General features: G+C 38.2%; 1 protein-coding gene across 9 annotated transcripts in view; it reads left to right on the top strand.

The window, feature by feature from the left end:
• The window catches only part of dlg2 (discs, large homolog 2 (Drosophila)), a 165,340-nt gene extending 151,378 nt beyond the window's left edge, over nt 1-13,962 (top strand). For 4 of the 9 annotated variants that reach the window (XM_071461138.1, XM_071461139.1, XM_071461141.1 and 1 more), the window contains 7 exons: nt 1,447-1,492; nt 3,027-3,077; nt 4,456-4,557; nt 8,169-8,341; nt 8,654-8,763; nt 9,190-9,281; nt 9,909-13,962. In XM_071461138.1, the coding sequence (XP_071317239.1) occupies nt 1,447-1,492; nt 3,027-3,077; nt 4,456-4,557; nt 8,169-8,341; nt 8,654-8,763; nt 9,190-9,281; nt 9,909-10,015 (681 nt within the window). In that variant the 3' untranslated portion in view covers nt 10,016-13,962. Of the gene's footprint in view, nt 1-914; nt 1,012-1,446; nt 1,493-3,026; nt 3,078-4,455; nt 4,558-7,214; nt 7,239-8,168; nt 8,342-8,653; nt 8,764-9,189; nt 9,282-9,908 lie in introns of all 9 variants that reach the window. The other 5 variants (XM_071461136.1, XM_071461137.1, XM_071461140.1 and 2 more) reach the window with 2 other exon arrangements.
• The last annotated feature ends 6,678 nt before the right edge of the window (nt 13,963-20,640 follow it).

Raw genomic sequence — 20,640 nt, 5'->3', positions numbered from 1 at the left:
GCCCACACAGTCCACTGTAAGATGACGGTGCCCTATGTACAGTGGGGTCCAGAAGTCTGAGACTACTTTCTCATTCACGTAGATTTCACAACACAAACCTTTTTTAAAGTTTCACCAACTCAAACAATAAAATAAACACTTGAAAGATATTTTTTCTGTATTAACTGGTGGACATAGAGCCGCAATTTCTAACTTGATTAAATAAGAAACTCAGTATGATTTTGTTTGCCACCAGTATCAACACTTAAATAACATTTACATTGATGCGCTTGACAATATGTTTCTTCCAATAATGTAGATCAAAACATACATATTTATTTTATTTTATTTTATTGTATTTTAACCACTGGTTCCGTATTTTACTGAGTAACATCACAAGATCTGTTCAGATAATTATATCAAATTATTTCAGAATGATTCAGTTTAATCTACATCTTTTATGTTTTTCTGTGAATTGTATAATGTATATCATGTCAGAAAACAGTAGAAGGGTAGAAAAAAAATGACCATCATATATTCACATTGTTTCCTATTGTCAGATCATCAGTCCAAATTCCCAATTTAATACATTTGCAATCATATAAAACAGTAGCTGGAACCAGCACATTTATGTTAATGACTTTAATGAATAGTCAATTAATTATGTTTCTGGTGATCACCCAATTGATGAATTGTTTCAGCTATACATTTTCTCCTAATTAGTCTAACCGGAAATAGAAAATAGCATCATTTTAATCAGGGTCTCACATAACGTTAATTAAATATCCCACTGTACTAGAGTGAATACATCACATCTATTCTACCTGGGATCTTCAGTGTAAGAACTTCTTGACGTTCCACTTTCTGCAAGTTGTTTTGTCTGCATGAACGTGACAGATATACCTGTTTGCCCCATGCTTTCTCTTCCTTCACAGTCATTCAATGACAAACGTAAAAAGAATTTCATCTTTACACGAAAGTTCCCATTCTACAAGAACAAAGAGGGTGAGCAGGATGGCAGTGATTCGGACCGTAAGTAAGCTCACAGACACACATGTACGTACACGCAGAGAGTCAGTGCAGGTTACAGCAGGGGATTCACAGGCGTGTTTCCAGAGTAGAGTCGTCGTGATCACGTCCTGTTGTCTTTGTTTTCTTTCTCCTGTTGTTGGATCACAGTCAGAGACACTGTGGCTCAGATGCTGATCAGTCAGCAGGAGAGGGGCCGAGTCAATCCTGTTTATTTTTGTGTGATATGTCCCCATATGGTGACATTGTTCGACCCAGTTTTCCTTCAGGTATCATTTGGGTCCAGTCTCAACCAGCTGTAGTTGTATCACGGTATATTTGGCTCACCCTGCTGGCTGCTCTGTGTCTGGACAGAGATGTTCTTCCAACCTTTTGCTTATGTTGCGGCTGTCCTCCTTCCTGTCTTTCTTCTGTTCTGGCTCTCTGGATGGCCAATAGGACATCCTGGGGATAGGTGATGATGGGTATGGGACAAAGACATTCAGTAAGTTGGATTCCTCGTTTCTGTTTCCGTCTGAATGTGTTTCTCTTGCCTGCATTGTTGCATGCTGCATTTGTTGGGTTTGTCTTGCTTTTCAGTTTGCAGAGTGTTGACCTCTGTCTCAAGCATTTTCACTAAACTCAAGGTTTGGATCACAAGGAGTGGAGGTTTATAAGGAATACATGTCATGGAAGGATTTTCTTACAGATTTAGGATCAGTTTTTGGACTTGGACAATAATTTAAATGCAGTTAGAAGAGGAAGAGATGTTCTGTTTCGTGCTGAAATTAGAATGCTTAAAAGAGGCAGATTCAAGGTCTTGTGTCCTCCAGTTTTATATCAGTCTGTTTTTGTTATTGTCAGTGGTCTATGGTAAAAATTCACGTCCATTTATCTACTTATTACTGTTAATGAGATCTCAGGTCTGTAACGATGATGTCATGGTGTCAGACAGTCCCATAGTTCACAGCCACTACAGGCCACACTCTGGTTATTAGAGTGACAACTGACCCTTGTCCTCAGATGTTGATTGTGTTTAATGCATGGTTGCATGACGCTGACATAAACTCCTAAAATGTTTTTGTCTTTGCTTGTGAGCATGTCAGGTTGAAGCAGATTTTGGAGCACGACTCAGTTATGTCTGTTTGTTTTGTCAGTTATGTTGTGACGTGTTGTTTAGTGTTGGAGTAAATCGTCTGGGATACAGACAAATACACAAGTGAAAGACTTTAAAAAAAGAGCCATTTTTCAAATGTCAAATATTCAGTATCACCTGTTTTAAATCAACATAGTTTAGATTGATTTTTTGGTCATGTATCTTTAAATCTCATATCAAAGTTTACGCTATATTTTATCAAATTTCCAGAGCTCCTGGGTTCATTGAGTTGGGCAGCTGGAGAAGTGGGTGATACTAAACTCAAACTGAGACCATCTTGATGGGATCACACCAGCCGCAAGCTGTAGTCATTACTATATTAATACATGAGTGCTCAGTAGTCATTACTACATTATTACATGAGTACTCGGTAGTAGTTACTACATCATTAAATGAGTACTCAGTAGTTATACTACATAATTACATGGGTACTCAGTTATCATTACTACATTATTATATGGGTGCTCAGTAGTTGTACTACATTATCACATTGCTACTCAGTAGTTATACTACATTATTACATGAGAACTCCACACACAGACCACATTCATCCTTGACACTGTCATGATGATAAACGTATGAACACCTGCCAGAGTACTCATACATACACAGACTCAGTCGTGAAGATTTTGGTTCATTCTTTTGCTTTGATAGTTTACCACATTATTCATCCATTTAGCCTGAGCTGCACACCTACATTTTGAGTTATCACGACCATATTAGTCAACTTTTCTGTAGAACATCAGGTTGAACATCAGAGATGCGTTCTCTGCCATATGCTGCCATCCATGTTGCTTTTGGCCCAATGGGTCATGTTGTAAATGGGAGTAATGAGCATTTGTTCAAGTAACATGAAAACGTTTTTCACTCTCTTCTTCACCAGGGAGTCAAGAGGAAGTGATTCTCTCATATGAACCTGTGATCCGGCAAGAAAGTAAGTTGTCATTTCTCAGTGAAAGTGTCATCAGAGCAGCCCGCAGTGTCTTAATAAGCTTTGCTTCTGTATTGCTCACTTGTATGGTACTTTTTTGATGTGTTTTTCAAACACATCATTGTAGGTGAGGAAATTGAACAAAGCTCACATTGTGTCTTGGGCTTTGTGATTAGTAATTCCAGGCCTGTTCTCAGTTTATCCAGGATTATTATTCATTATTCATGTTAAGGTTTTAACCCTTTATGACGGCAATGTGCATTTTAGTTTGATGTTGCTCTCTTCATGTGATGTTCTGTAACAAATTTGAACAAGCTTGATACAGACTGAGGTCACAACCTCCCAACATTTAATGAACCCAATCACATGTCCTGAATAACTGAATGCAGAGGGAGGCTTGGGAGGTGGGGAGTTATGTTTCTGCGAGCTGGCAGCAGCGTAGCAGGAGGAAAGAGGAGGTCAGTGTTGTTGTCTACAGAGTGAGTGAGCAGTAAATGTTAATGTGGAACACCGGTGCTTTTCTAAACTACCATAAAAAGATCAATAATGAAAAGAGAATATCTGAATCAACATAAGTAATTAAATATTCCTAAATTATCTCACCACATAAATATACTGTATTATTTATACTATATTTATATTGGTATATATATTTTTTTGTAATGTTATAATTACAATATACACACAACTGTTAGACAAATGCAGTGTCTGCTGCACCACTTTAGATCGGTGAAATATTTATTAAAAATCCAACCTCGCATTAGGAATCTTCCTGGAAGGATTTGAGAAGTGAACTTTGAACAGTATGTAGGAAGATATTTTATATACACTTTCACCACAGTGCATTATTATTTCTAGTCATGTCGTTCTTTCATGCTGGGAAATCAAACTTCATGCTCATTTTGAAATGTGCATTAATGAGGCTTCAGGATATCACTGCACTGGTTTACTTGCAAAAGGTTACTAGAACATCACTACGGAAGAGTTTGTGTAGCTTTGCATAAATTTAGGAATTTATCGTTTAAACATAAGAAATTCTGATTTATATTATTATTATCCCTAGTGAGCCACTGAATGCATATCAGTGTTATAATACTTCACAGTGAGAGCTGAGCAGTTTCCACAGTGGTTTGCTTTGATCGTATATGAAGCTGTGTGACAGGAGATGCTGGTGCTCAGCAGGAGTCACACGGATTTTGGTCCAATATTGTGCATAACTTGTTTATCTATATTTGTCACTCATATTTATGTTATATATCTTCTGATGAATCTCTGCACACAGACAAGAACTAAAGCCCTCCTGCACACAACACAATAAAAATAACCTCCATTAGATTTACTTTCATTCATTAATGCAGTCTGTCTTTGTCTTTCCTTTCAGTTACTTACGCCAGGCCTGTCATCATCCTCGGACCGATGAAGGACAGAATCAATGATGATCTGATATCAGAGTTCCCCGACAAGTTTGGGTCTTGTGTCCCACGTAAGTAGTTAATGGAAGCAGAGCAGGAATTTATTTGGAAATGTTCATGGACAACAGTGGAACAAAGTTGATCAGAAATTGCAAGTGGTATTCTAACATTACACAATAGTTGTAGCATGATATGATGTAATACAGACAATGTGTAGAGATGCTGAAGTAACTGTGTTTATTGATCTGCTTACATGATATTTTATTCAGTCATGCTCATGATCATATCTAATGTGGACTCATCCCACCAGTGTCCCCTAAAGTTCTGCCTTTTTCACTTTAATTCATTGATGGCTGGTGGTCTATGGATGATTTCAAATTCTTCAATAAAAACAAAAAGGACAAGTAAATAAAATTAAATACAATACTCATTGTCCTTTTATCCTTTATCATCCTTTTATGTATGTATTTACTGTTTAATCATTTAATGGAAAACGTGTTAAATTACAATTAATGAGCTTTTTTTCTTTTTTTAATATGAATGAATTGATTTTTATGGTGACATGAATTTTCTCTGACACAATAAAATCAAATCAAAGGAGAAAAAGCTCTTGCACCTCCTTATGAAAACTAATGACGGCCATGGTTGCACCCAAAGCCATCCATCCAAAGTATGAAACAGATGTGAATTACAGATGTGCTTAGGGAGATAGGCCTCTAGTTTCACTGCTTGTCAAGGCTGAACAACGGCTCGAACTCAGATGCAGATTGACACAGTAAGCGAGTTCACAATGTCCTTTAATCAGGCAAAAGTCGGTACACAGGAGATCAGTCCGCGGAGCAAAGGTATCAGAATCAGTGGGCAAAGGCAGGGGCAAAAACCAAAAACAAGACAAGATACGAGTAAGGCACACGGGGAATAAAGGCTGGAACGTAGTCATACAGAACTAGACGAACTGGCACAGAAGGGAGGGAACACAGAGACTAAATACTCAGGGAGAGGGAAGACAATGAGACACAGGTGCAGCACATTAGGGCAGGGCAGGTAATCACACAAGGGGAGGACACATGAGGGCAGGAAGTGAGGAACCTGAAACGAGAAAAGAGGTGAGTATCAAAATAAAACAGGAAGTACAAGACAAAACACTAGGGGAAACAAAAAAGGGAACTCAGCTATCCAGCTGAGGCCTGACACTGCTGTAAACTGGTGGAAACAGCTGATAATGCTGCAGTGGTGTATGTTCTCCTGTCAGTACTGGTACATACTGCTGGGTTTAGATCCTGATGACGGTGTGATGTAAATGTCCTACCTATTCTGTTCAGCTTTCACTGCGGCAGACACCTGAAAGTCAAACCTCTTCCTCTGACTCTGCAATTCACTACTATATAATACTGATATATTAGAACAAAAATCATAAACTTACTGTTCAGGAGCTACAATTCTAAGTTTGCAGTATGCGAAGTACAAATCATAGAGATATGTAGATAACATGTCCTGCTGCCTTCATGAAACAGATTAAGGAAAATCAATAAAAAAAATCACATTTAGGCTCAAGTCTTCCAACCTGAAGAACCACACTGCTCTACCATAGGATTGTCTCTGAAATAGCACCACTACAGTCCCATAGGTGCCTGTAGTGGTGTAGTGGTGACTTGGTTATAGTACCAGGAGCAGCATAACTACCTTCATCACCATGGTTACTATAATAACAGTCATGGCCTGGTTAGGTTTAGGAAACGATGGTGATTTGGGTTAAAATAGGGTCTTCCTGATCATCTTTGTCGTCATTGTTACAGATAATAGAAACAACATAAACTGCTACTTTCAGAAACACCACTCTCCCGTGTCAATTTCCAGTTTCCACCCCAACCTCCTCCAGATGTGGACTTTGTCGCTCTATAAACTACGTCACCGTGCTTTTCCCTTTGCTCCTGTCATAATTAATATGACCACTAGGTGGCATCTAGCAACAAAACCTAACAATGGGTCATAATAACCTGCTGCACAGATGACCTCTGGGTTCATTTCTTACATGAGGACAGTCTCTTTAGGTTATTTTTTTGCACATAGAATTGAAATGAATAAGCCCCTAAATGAAATGAGATTCAGACAGTGTTCTGGCATTTCCTTTTTCTCAGCTGGTGGAGCCAGTGTTTCTCCTCAGATCTCCATTATTTGTCTGGGGTCTGAACGATCTCAGCGCTGAAGTGAGATTTGACAGATAAACTTCTGTTAAACTGTGATGAGATTCACAACACCAGCGGCTGAGTTGGTTAGTAAAAGAACAAACCACACGTATCATTATTTTTTGTTTGAGCAGCCTTGTCAGTCTCCTTACCACCAGCTTTCCACATGCCACTGTGAAACCAGAGGCTTTAATCTCTCATGCACCATGCTAAGATTATTTAGCTTCAATATCATGACACTGGATGAACAGGCTAGAAAGAGGAGCATCAGTACTGTTTTTGGTTCCATGTGGAGCTAATTGTTTTTATAGGAGAAAGCTGCCATAGCTATATAAATGTAGGGATCATTATCAGCTTTTTTTCAGGTTTGTGTTTTCGTGTGTGTGCAACCCAAGGACATACATGTAACCCCAGTCTAACCCATCACCCCACTCCTCTGTGCTTTGTCTAATGTGTTCTTCATTAGCGAATGAAGTTTTTATTTTGCATGTTTTAATTTACCCATCTCCTTTATTTCAATTTACCCTTTAAACCATATAAAGCTGCTATCAGTTCAGGGCACCAAGGTAAGTGAGTGGAACGCTGACTTGACTCTTTCATTCCTTTATTTTGAAAATGAGTCTTGAAGTAATTTGTCCCTTTAAATACTTATAACCCTTTGGGTTAGGTTCAGTTAATGCTAAACCTAACCTAACCCTGTCCTTCTGGAGATCTAGTTTGTGTAGAATCAGTTTGGGACTGTTAGTGTTGATGTATGTATATATGAAAGTAGTTTACCTCCTGCCTCAGTATTTATCAGCCACTTTCTTTTGCTGTAAGATATGAAGTGAAATCTGCTCCAACATGACAGAATGTTTTGTTCCAGAAAGTTTTCAGCACATGGTCATGTTAACAATGTAAAACTAGGATTTTTCTTCCTTTGCCAGAGCTTGAACAACATTTCAGTTTTTGTAGCACAGAAGTGTAGAATCCAGCCCACCTGGCCTCCCAGTAAAGGTTGAGATTGGTGCTTATGCATATGTTGAAAAAACATCTGACAACATTTAATGTCCTGTTTCCCCACTATGCAGTTTTTATAACAATATCTTTAAAAGTAAATGTGCACCACAGTTATTTTCAGGAAACAACTGACCAAACTGTGGGCCGGTAGAATTTTTCTTACAGCACAGTGAGGCACCACTCATACTAAAAGTAATAAGACCATCCTATTTTGGATGAAAGCAGCAGGTTTTATTGAAACAGATGGTGTTAATTTTAAGAAAGATTTGCACTGATGTTACCAGTGGTGTGACAAAGAGGCTCCCAGTCATTTCCACCAGGGTCTTATTTGTTTGTGTTGTTTGTGGCATGTTAATATTTTTGTATGGACCCTTTAAAGCAGTTTTATAGACATGAGTGAGATCTTTAGTAAGAATGAAAGAAAAGATGTAACAAGTGTCTGTTATGGCGGTTTAGTTACTAAGTCATAAAAAGCTTATTTCCTCCTTGCACCAAAGATACCACTCGGCCGAAGAGGGACTACGAGGTGGACGGGCGAGACTACCACTTTGTGATGTCCAGAGAGCAGATGGAGAAGGACATCCAAGACCACAAGTTCATCGAGGCGGGACAGTACAATGATAATCTTTATGGAACAAGTGTCCAGTCTGTGAAATATGTGGCTGAAAGGGTGAGCCTCTTCATCTGTTTATAAAAGCTGCATATTAGCTGCACCAAGGTGTCACAACTGTACATGTTACAGCTCATGTTTATCTGTGATTTCTGTGCCACAGGAAAGAAGAAAACAGAGCTTTTACTCGCTGCTGTTTTCAGCATAGTTTAGCTTGTGCTGCAATTACATCACAGGAGAATAGTTTTTAGATTTAAAAAATCTTGCATAGTGCAGCTTTGATATGATATCAAAGCTGCACTATGCCTGAGAGATCAGAGTTCATGTGGTTTTGTGTGGTAAATCTTTTGTAAACTCATGCCTCTCTTTCAGGGTAAGCACTGCATTCTGGACGTGTCTGGAAATGCCATCAAACGACTACAAGTAGCACAACTCTATCCTATCGCCATCTTCATAAAACCTAAGTCTATTGATTCGTTAATGTGAGTATTCATTTTGTCTCTTCTTATAAACCAGTTCTGCTTTGATAATACAGTTACAGTCTTAGGTCCCTCACCCTATGGTGCATTTTGTTCATGTTTGCTGTGAGCACATGTAGAACGCACAAGTGTATTAATGAACTGGTGCAGTCCTTGCCCAGATAGCAAAATAAATCTGGCCCATACTTGGGCCACATGCTTGTTTTCTTCTGGCCCAGCCTGGTTCCACAGCCTGATCCTGGCCCATATACAGCATGATTGTCAGATGCCACTCCCACATCTAGACCAATGCTAGTGCGCACACATGTGCATAATTACTATATTAGGGGACTTAAAGTAAAGTGTTAGTTGGAATTTTATTCACAGTTGTCATAAGTTGAAATCAGAGACAAGAATATGTGATATTTTGTGTCGTGTCCCCCTGTGCAGGGACATGAATAAGAGATTGACAGAGGAACAAGCCAAGAAGACATTTGACAGGGCAATGAAGCTGGAGCAGGAGTTTGGTGAATTCTTCACAGGTATGAGATTAATACAAGACCAAACAAAAAAAACAAAACATTTATATGTCCAATACTGTTCAAACACCAGGCCAGCTCCTGATTAAACATAAACCTCTTCATTTCAACAGAATAAAAGTGAAAGTTTTTATATATCAGTTTTTTTTAAGATTGTCTCTAGTGCATGGAAATATTTCAACTTGAAATAATTCTAATCAGACATTTTGTTAAGATTCCACCATGTGTACAAATGTTCATTTCTGTTTTTATATAGATATTTAATATTTTCTTATGACATTTTAAGTCCAACTCTGTCATTGTCTGTCTTTCATAAACACTTATCAGTCCAACTGAAATATCTTATCATTTTATGTACGTAGAGGTAAGCTCATATTAAAGCCCCAGTGTGTCAAATTTCTATGTGATAACAGCATATTTCAATTTATATTATTATTTCAGAAACTTGAGACTATTCAGGTGATAATTAGTGCAAAACACGGATACTCCACAGGGTCTTATTTACTCTACCAGCAAAACTCTTTGAAAGGAACATTTGACCACTGTGCATATTCATGAATATAACTAAATCTGATGTAGGTTTTCCATATGAATTTCCATGATACATAAACAGTTCCCTTTGCTTTGCAGCCCTGGTTCAAGGAGACAACTTAGAGGACATTTATAACCACTGCAAACAGGTCATAGAGGAACATTCAGGACCCTATATCTGGATCCCCTCAAAGGAGAAACTATAATAACTCATCACTCTGGAAGGGACTCTGGACTTCTAGAAACTAGTAATAAGTTGTAACATATGATAACTGTATGGCGATGAATAGTCTTCATCAATAATTATTCTGAAAATGTTTTTTATTTTATTTTATTTCCTCTTTTGTTTGGTTATTGCTTCATTTTTCACTCAACATGAATGTTCCTGAATGTAAACCGCAAAGTGTTAGGAAATTTTAGGTCTTGAAACATGAACTGTTTGTATATTTGCTGATTTTTCTTTGAACAAAAAGGAGAAGAAATGTAAAGGAAACTAAATAAATGTGTGTGTGTCCATGTTGGCACTGTGTAAAATTTCAAAATTTCAAACAGGAAACTGGAGGTGGTTTATACATTGGAGATGTCTTTGCTTTGCTAACGTAGGAAGGACACCCCCCCCCCCCCCCCCCCCACACACACACACACACACACACACACACACACATTGCAGCAGCTAGAAAATAATCATATGGCGTTCAATGTTTTGTCTGATTATTTTGCATCTGTAAATTCCCTGAACACAGCTTTGTCATTGTTTACACTGTCAGCTCCTCCTTGAATCACTATATTTATTTATTTGACATGACATTGAAGATGTGCAAAGAAAATATTTTATTCACTGTAAAATTCTCAATTTTTTTCTCATTTAAAAGCAGGCATGACTTATTCAGTTGTTGCATTGACAATGATAAGTAAAGGGAGGAAGCTGCTATCCGCAATGGAGATGTAACACTATATTTTGCTACTTAAATTGCTAGAGGGCACAAAAGCACAGAATTATTTATTATTAAAAATATAACTTTGATTAAAAGGTCATTTATAGTGCATATTTTATTTGAGTGATGTAGTATGTTGTGACTGTGTTAGGATGGATGGGAATTTTATGGTGAATTTGATGTTCCAGTTTTTTGTAGATTCAGAGATGGTAGTCAAAGTAGTGACTGAATTTAATATTGAAACAAATTTATATCCTTTGAATTTCACAGAAGGACAGTGAAGAATAGGAATAAATATAGAGGAAAACTACTTAGTGTAAAGATATCTGGTAGAAAAGGCAAAAACAGAGAAGGCCAAACTGTATCATAAATTGGACAAAATGCAGATACATAACAGATATTAATATTCTGGGAATATTGAGAAATGCTTGGTAATAATGATTGATTTATACTGATTTATTGAGAAGACCCCACGCACAGTCTGATCTTGTGACCTGAGGCTTTATTTCTAAAAAACCCCACAAAATTTCCCATTGGTGTTTCCTGTACTGTTTCCCTGTTGAGCTGCAGTGGAGGGAGAGTGACAGAAAAAGGGAATTCTGAAGACATATTTTTGTGCACAGAATGGAGACTGTGGCTCTTGTACCCTATTGCTTACACTGGTGTGATCTCTTGATGTCCAGTATGAACAGGAGGAATGATCACAGCAAACAAAAACAGTTTCAGTGTTCATATGGGAACCTGACTATTGTTTTGGGACAGACTTGAAAAATTGTGAATCTGTCCTTTAATTGGTTGAAAATGTGATTTAATCATGTATTGATACTGATAATGTAGACAAAGTAGGGATCCTGAAAAGCCCAGAGTCCTGAATAAAGATCTCAGATTTATGACCAGTTGGTTTAGAAGTGGATGAGCCCTGATGATCCTGAGCAGATGCTCAACAGACCCATCACGATACAGTATATCCACTTTACATAAGTTACTCACCAGTGGCTTGCCTTGTTTGAAAGGGCATACAATATAGTACCTCGCTTTGTTAAGAATAAAAAATAAAAACCCATGATGTACATAAAGCACTTGGAATGACTAATGTATCTAACCAGTGTGATGACTCTTCTGTTTAACTGCAACGCCATTGGCTGTTAGATCCCCTGATAACAATTGGTGAGTGATATATATTCTAGTATTACTGCTATTTGATTTGTAGACAGCATGTTTCACCCAAACTGTTACCAAGTAAATATAGTCGTTACATTAATTGCAGGTATGTTTCTAATCGGTGGGACGTTTCAAAAGTGCACTTATTCATTGTTTTTTGTAACAAAGAGGCACTGTATGACAACAGTCATGAATACAACTTTTAAAGCAAATATAAATCACTTCCACTGATTATTGTGTAAGTTGGCACAGTGAACCCTGAGAAGACTGAACCTGCTTGTATGGACCACATACTGTACTCGTAGTAGACTGATAAGCACTTAAAACACACCTCAATTTCTAAAACGAGTGTGAACTTTGAAGTAAAAATGCTGTTTTTATGTACAGATCAGATCATCTTTTTCTTCTTCCTTGTCATAAATTGGTTGAGATTCAGAACTGATGGATAAACAGAAATTTTTAGCTGTGATATGTGTAGATCAATTCTTTGTTTCCTTTTATTTTGTAATATTGTTTTAAGATATCTGCCATCATTATTTTGCAACTCTTCCAAAACGTATCGGTCACCACTTGCCTTAACAGAGTAGGTTTACTGTATATCGAAGATGAAAGCTTCTAAATGTACTTTTCCTTTGATGAAAGAAAATCGTCCTTCACATCTACATTTCAGTGAAAGAGCTGAATCAAATCTAAGCTACATGTCATTGTGCTGAGGGTGTTGACGCCTTGTACTTATAAAGTTAAAGGCTGAAAAGATATTTTATATTTTGTAATTTTAACTTAAAAATTTGCATTTCTGTGGCAACAAGAAAAACATTTTAAAATGGTGAGTGATGAGACACTTCAGTATCTTGGCCCTAAAGTGTAACTGGCCAGCAATATGATGACATGAAAAAGAAAATATATACACTGGCTTGATACTAATGCTGAACTGAAACCAGTACTTCCAAAGTCATTGTGAAAATTGTAACACATGGTATTTTACAGGCCAGTGAGGAGGATGTTTGTGTGGAAATGTAAAGGATGTCTGACCTATGCATGTTGCAAGTCTTCTGTGTCCTTGTGGATGTGTGATGTTCAACACAACTGAAGCATTGAGGTACTTGCTGTGTTCTACGACATGATCAAACTGCAGATTTTAATCATTCAATCAGACTTGTGTCTATTTTAAACCCAAATAAAAACACTGTTTAAGAGGTGGTGTCCAAGCAATATGTTTTAGTTATCACGTTAAGTATGCTCAGTTTTCAGTTGTTTGTGAACCCAAATTCACAATTTAAAATGCACAATTATTTTCTCTGTAACATTACTGACCCCATAAAAATATAAATTTGAAAAAGAAAAAAATCTTTTAACTACTGTTAAGCAGGTCAGTGTTTTCTACCAAAGTTAATTGGCATTGATGTACACATATTCAGCTGCATCCTTCAGTAATGTTAAAGTAAGGTGCTCCTTTTCAACTTATTAAGTCATAAATATGCAAGTTCACCAGCATGACGTTGCCCTCAAACCAGCGACAAAGTGGAAATCCCAGTGGTAAACTGGACCATGATAGCCTGGCTTTCAGTATTAGTGCCACTGATGCCTGGCTTCCATTATTTCCACTGTCAAGGGACTTCTCCATTGTTCCAGCTCAGATATAGACCAGTGATTGATAAATACACCATGATATTTCCCAGTTAGTTGGGATTTTAAAGGATTCAATAATCGTGTTTTCCAAATGACATAAAAATGAAAGCTGCATTTCTCAGCCACAATTGGAGCAGGAATTGAATGGACCCTGACATGCTCATTTTGAAAATGCAGACTGTGAAGAAGACTGAATTAGGACAAAGCTAATGTTTTAAATTCCATTTTTAACACCATTTTTCAATGCAAACCATTTTTCTGAAATATGTTTGACATCATGTTATTGTTGAGAAATGTTCGCATTATAGTCGTGAAGTAATGTTGGTAATGGGATTTGCACTTAAATATGTTCCAGAAAATGACATATAATATTTCTTTATAAAAGTATTACAACATTGTGTAAGTAAACAAATAAAGGGTAAAAATAATGACAGAATTTGTTTGTTTTACATGAGCGTCTGACCAGCTAGTTGAACTAATTATGAGCTACCCTAATCTTTCCAGTTTTTATTGAAACTTCAGCAGTTTAAGTCAAGTGAGTAACAAAAAGTTAAACCGTAAACTGCCCGAGGTTTAAAAAAAAAAAAAATGTAATCATGCAAATTTCAGAGTTATAAGGAATCAGATATAAAGTTAACAGGTTAACAACTTAGAGTTTCTCTGCAGCAGTGGAAGAAAATTAATCCTGCAATGTTAATGCAAACACTCTCTACAGGTGCCCTAACTCATGTCAATTATAAACCCTGCGTCTGTACAAAGACAGTGTTGGAAGATCAGCACAGTCTGCAGACTTGAACCTCATGGATCTGCTTCAGGATGAACTGGACTGGACATCACTGAGAACTGCAACAGTGTTGGGACCAACTTTCGAACATCATGAGCAAGTCTAGCTGTGTCATTGTTACAGCCATTGTTTCAAAGGGCAATTTAAAAGGGTGATACTTTTAAAATGAACTTGTGTGTGTTTCCTATTAATTAGAATTTGTTTGTCTGTGTGGAGTGTGTGGAGTGTGTGTTCATGTGCGTGAAAGACGTAAAGATACCACACACTTGGAAAACACATGATCATCAGTCCCACAGTTCAATGCTGTCAGTTACTGTATTTAGAGTGGACACAAGAAACTTGAAATAAAATCTCATCATCATGGTTGTGGTGCAGTTGGGTTTAAACGTATGGTGTACGTCCCTTGTCAGAAGGCCTTTTGTACAATTTTAGGTTGGTCTTTGTGCACTTGCTGTAGTTGATGATGTCATACTTCCTTAAGACCAGGTCTGTTGTCATCCTGGGCATTTTCCATGAGTGAGCAGGAGTGAGTGCCTGCTGTGTGGGCTAATGCACTGAGTCTAACCCCTTACGGCTAATATTAGACTGCCAAATATAGTTAGCATATATGTATTATGATTTATTATTTGTTCTGATATTGTTCCTTTATGTGCTTTATATTTCCTAGTACATGGTTCAGAAGATGGGCATATGATCAGAATCAAAATCAGAATCAGTTTTATTGCCAAGTATGTTTCCACATACAAGGAATTTGTTTTGGTGATTGGTGTAATTGGAGGTTCTTGAAGGTTCTTGTAAACAACAGGTTTACACAGTTTTAGTTTCTGCCTGTATGTGTGAATCAGGTGGACCATGACATGGTCAGAGTGGCCCAGTGCAGCCCGGGGGACGGCGTGATAAGCACCACTGATTGTGGTGTAACAGTGGTCCAGAGTGTTCCCCTCTCTGGTCGGGCAATTAACAAACTGTCTGTATTTGGGCAGTTTGTGGTTGAGGTTACCTTTGTTAAAGTCACCAAGGACAATAACTACGGAGTCCGGGTTGGTCCGCTCCACACACAATATCTGCTGTGGCCTGTGGTGGGATGGAAACACCGACCAGGATGATTGAGGTGAACTCACGGGGGGAGTAGAAGGGTCTGCAGTTTATGATGAAAGTCTCCAGGTCAGGAGAACAGTGCTGCAGGATCACTGTCACGTCTCTGCACCAGCCACTGTTTGCATAAAAACAGATTCCTCCACCCTTCGTTTTGCCGGACAGCTCTGTGTCGCGATCCGCTCTGAAGAGCTGGAAGCCGGCCAGCTCCAGCGCAGAGTCCGGAATCGATCCACACAGCCACGTCTCCGTGAAGCACAGGACGTAGATGAAGAAAAGTCTCTGTTCTTCTGCACCAGTAGCTGAAGTTCATCCAGCTTGTTGGGCAGTGAACGCACCTTGGAGAGAAAGATACCTGGGAGCGGTGTGCGGAGTCCGCGCCGGCGGAGACGCGCAAGCGCGCCGGCACGTTTTCCTCTCCTCCGGCGTTTCACTGCGAGAGCAACGGTCAGTGACCTCTGACCAAAATGTCCAATAATCCCACAGGTGAGTCGAGAAAGGTGGGAAAAAATCCACTGGAGTTGTTTCTCTGATATTAATGAGCTCTTCTCTGGTGAAAGAGCTCCGGAAACCAAGGCAGAAAACTGGATTTATAAAGAAAATAAGGCAAAAGAGTGCGCACCAACACACCGAGGCAGCCATCCGCGGCGCCATGGCAACTGGAACGATGTAATATTTGAAATGAAATGAAATGATGTAATATTTCTTACAAATACTTCCTATAGTTTACTTCCCTTGTGTTTTGTGTACGGTAATACTTTTGGAGTATTGGAGTATAAATATTGTATATTTTGGTAACTTGACCATTCTTTGACGACTAGACTCTGCAGTGACTCTAAGGACAGTGACATTAATGATATATATATAGTAGAGAGACACATCACACATTACAATTGTGGTGTTTCAACATGTGGTAGTTTTCAGTACTGCAGTTATGCTATTTGGTCACTAGAGGGCTCTTCTGACCACAGAGTTGTAGTCTATGATCTCGACAACAGTTGAGTTTGTGACATAGATAAATCTACTTTTTTTCATGTATAAACTAGAATGCGTAGATTAAATGTAACCAGTCTATTTTATTTAAGAGTAATATTAATATGTTATTAACTTAAATGTGTTATTGTAGACTAATTCTGTATTTTCTTTATTTTTTTCCTCCAATATTTTATCACTTTTCCAATAACAAACAAACAGCACAAATCTTGCAAGATTAGAGGGAAAAAGAAGAAAAATAAATTTAATGTGCATCAGCACATATTGGGATCATATTATAATTTTATCTACATCATTATTTGCATAAGGGTCATGTCAAAGGAAGAAATTCAACAGTCTATGACTTAGATGTGACAACGAAGTATGGACGCCTTTTCTGTAATAAATCAAGATCACTTTCCAAACGTGGATATTAACAGACATTGCCAAATACAGTGGCAGAAAGTTCCTACTTCCTTTTTACACTTCACACAAAGTGGAGAAACCCAGGGATTAATTTTGTGCAGAAAGTAAGGAGTGTGTTGTACCCGTTGATTTTCTATATTGACTCTCCAGGAGTCTATTGCATGTAAATATTTTTTTGGCCACCAAGGCATCTGACCACACCTCTGCATTAAGCTTAATCTCCAGGTCCTCTTCCCATAGCTCCCTGGTTCTATCAGCATTAGCAAAATTAAGGGAGATAAATTTTCCATAAAAAAGAGAAATACATTTTTTGTCGTTAAAGGCAGATAGATTAAAATTAAGAAGAAAGCTTTCAATAGGGCTTAAAATAGGTTGATCATTTGGGAATTAATTCTGTGTTCTTATTTTCTGTTTTCTTCAGAACCGCATACACAAATACCCTCATATAACCATCCAAACATCCAAACCAAAGCCTCCCTCCATGACCTATATATGTGAGAATTAAAGTTCATGTGGGATTGAACTGTCTCTGCTCCACTCTCTGATCAGAGCCCCTGTCCTCAAAGAGCTATCAAGCCAGGATCCCAGAGACTGACATTTCACTGTCATTGACCTCCGTCACTGTTCTTATGGTACAGACCAAACTTCACTTCCCATTCATGTCTGTGTGGAACAGGGCGAGACACTTTCACCTCTGATTGTAGACTGACACACCTCCTTCACTTTGCACAGACTTCAATCAGATTGAACTTTGACCTGCGAAATCAGGAGGCTCTCAAATGTCCAGCTGATTTGAGAGAGGGGGTGGGACTGACCTCTCATTCAGGAAATGTGATGCTTATTGTTTATATTCTTGTTATATCACTGCACAATGAAATAACACAAGCAGCAGAGAGGAAAAGATGCTGCTTAGCTGCAGTGACTCTAAGGACAGTGACATTAATGATATATATATATTAGTATAATCTTTGATCAAACTGCATAATCTGCAACTTTGTGGACTGCTGCTATCAGCCTGGCTGATTTAGTCTAACACAGCACCATGACACAGGATTTCAGGTCTCTTAAAGGGCCGTACACTGCCTCAGTAGTTAATAATAATTAATACTATCATCATCATCATTATTATAACAATAATCTATTCAACATATTATTTTAATTAGAATTTCTGTTTTGAAATAGCTTCATCCAGAGCTTTCAGTCTCTTGTCATTAGCTATTTAGTGTGGTGGATCTGGATCCTGCTGCTCCAGAGGCAGAGATACCTGCAGAATGAGGACAGAGAGGGAGAGAGAGGAGAAGCACAAACTACGGGAGAGAAAAAAAAAAACAAAGTTAATGGCATAAAGTAGTCGAGAGAGAGAGAGAGAGAGAGAGAGAGAGAGAGAGTGCCCAGTGAATCATGGGAATCCACCAGCAGTCTAGCTCCATAGCAGCATAACTAAGGGATGGGTCAGGACATACCCGAGCCAGCCCTAACTATAAGCTTTACTAAACAAGACAGTTTTAAGCCTGATCTTAAAGGTAGAGAGGGGGTCTGCCTCCCGAACCCACACTGGGAGCTGGTTCCACAGGAGAGGAGCCTGATAGCTGGAGGCTCTGCCCCCCATTCTACTCTTACAGACTCTGGGAACCACAAGTAGACCTGCATTTAGAGAGCAAAGTGTCCTATTGGGAAAATAGGGAACTATAAGCTCTTTAAGGTACGATGGTGCCTGACCATTAATGGCTTTGTAGGTGAGGTGGAGGATTTTAAATTCTATCCTGGAGTTTACAGGGAGCCAATGCAGAGAAGCAACACAGGAGAGATGTGATCTCATTTCCTAGTTCCTGTCAGTACTTGTGCTGCCGCATTTTGGATCAATTGGAGGCTTTTTACTGCATTTTTGGGACATCCTGACAATAAAGAGTTACAGTAGTCCAGTCTTGAGGTAACAAATGCATGAACTAGTTTTTCAGCATCCTTTAGACACAGAATGGGTCTGAGTTTTGCAATATTGCGCAGGTGGAAGAAGGCTGTCCTAGAGACTTGCTTTATATGTGAAGTAAAGGACAAGTCCTGGTCAAAAATGACACCAAGGTTTCTGACTGTAGCACTGGAGGCCAAGGTGATGTCATCCAGAGTCAGTATATTATCACATAGTGTATCTCTGAGGTGTTTTGGGCCAATTACAATAACTTCAGTTTTGTCTGAGTTTAAGAGTAAGAGATTACTGGTCATCCAGGTTTTTATGTCCTTAAGACACACCTGAAGCTTGGCTACCTGGTTAGCCTCACCTGGCTTCATGGATAAGTACAACTGGGTGTCATCTGCGTAACAATGGAAATTTATCTGGTGCCTCCTAATAATGTTTCCTAGAGGAAGCATATATAGACTGAAAAGTATTGGTCCTAGCACAGAACCTTGTGGAACTCCATGACTGACTTTAGTAGTGATAGAAGAGTTATTATTAACATGAACAAACTGGAGTCTATCTGACAAATATGACTTAAACCATCTTAGTGCGGTTCCTTTAATGTCAACCATATGCTCTAGTCTGTAATAGAATCTTATGATCAATGGTGTCAAATGCAGCACTAAGATCTAGTAGGACAAGGTGTGTTTGCAATTTACAGTGTCAGGCATGACATTTTTTTGTAGGCTAAACTATAGTCAGGGGTGGACAGTTACAAAGTACATTTACTTTGACTCCACTAAATTTCTACAAAGTAATTGTTACTTTGAAGCAGAGCTTTTAGTCAGTCATGTGAATTTACTTTTATTTTGAAAAATGAGATAGACCATACATTGTGTTTGTCACAGGAGAAAACCAATCACAGTCAACTCCTACACTGTCAGTCATGTTAGAGCTGCTTAATTTGAACCTGTCAGTGTCCTAATGATGCTACATTAGATTAAGATGAAGCCAAAAATTCTTGTCCATGTTTGACATTTTACAAATATAGAAAGATTCCTTTAGTTTTAAATGTTTGCTGTGTTTACCACTACCTAACTTAAACAATTCTACGGACTTTGTATCATATCCTACAAGCTTTTTACTCTACAGGTTCTACAGTCAGGCAGTCAGTTGGTTGTTTCAGAGTATTAGGTTCTGTAAATGTGGAACAATACAATAAAGTGTCGACCCAAGTATCTATACTTTGACTCAAGTAATGAAGCTGTGTACTTTATCCACCTCTGATGATATCATAGTTTCTGATGTATTTATGTGTTTGATATGTCTAACATCCTTGTGTTTATTTGGAAACTTTACTGTAATAACATCATATACAGATGGTTTAGAAGTAAAATAAAGAAATTATCTTCTAAGCAGCTATCCTTATGACTGCATTATTTTACCTGCTCTCTTTTCAATAGTTTACATATCTTTACAGCAGCAATACAACCCTTAAGGCAGTTTACCACTCGTCAAAAACTGACTGTGAGCCCCTACGTTGTCACCTAAAGGTTGTTTCTGCCTCAAAATGACTTGATTTCATGCTTAATGGTTATATTTGACAGATTTTAGCTCACCCAGTCCTTGTGGTTACAATTAGATGAATATTGTGCTGTGCTATTACCTCTATAGTTTTTCAGCAGCAGACTGCATGTGCTGCATAATTAATGCTTGAATATGCTTATCAATGTTTTAGATTAAATACCAGATGGGTGACTGATGTCTTAGAAAGGTGTTGTTCTACCTTGAACAGCTTCATTGCTTCCTTGTCATAGATTAGGATTCTGGTCTCTGGACTCTGTTGGAGCAGCATTTGACCGAAAGATATTCTCTCATTTGGTGTTTTGATGATGGTAGTGGAAAGCACTGTCTAACACATGATTCCAAAATCTC

The sequence above is a fragment of the Trachinotus anak genome, unplaced genomic scaffold, assembly GCF_046630095.1.
Source record: "Trachinotus anak isolate AG129_WGS33_773 ecotype Australia unplaced genomic scaffold, CSIRO_AGI_Tana_v1 ptg000024l, whole genome shotgun sequence".
NCBI classification, from domain to species: domain Eukaryota; kingdom Metazoa; phylum Chordata; class Actinopteri; order Carangiformes; family Carangidae; genus Trachinotus; species Trachinotus anak.
Note: the sequence above shows the minus strand (reverse complement) of the source record. Positions and strands in the feature narration are given on the sequence as shown.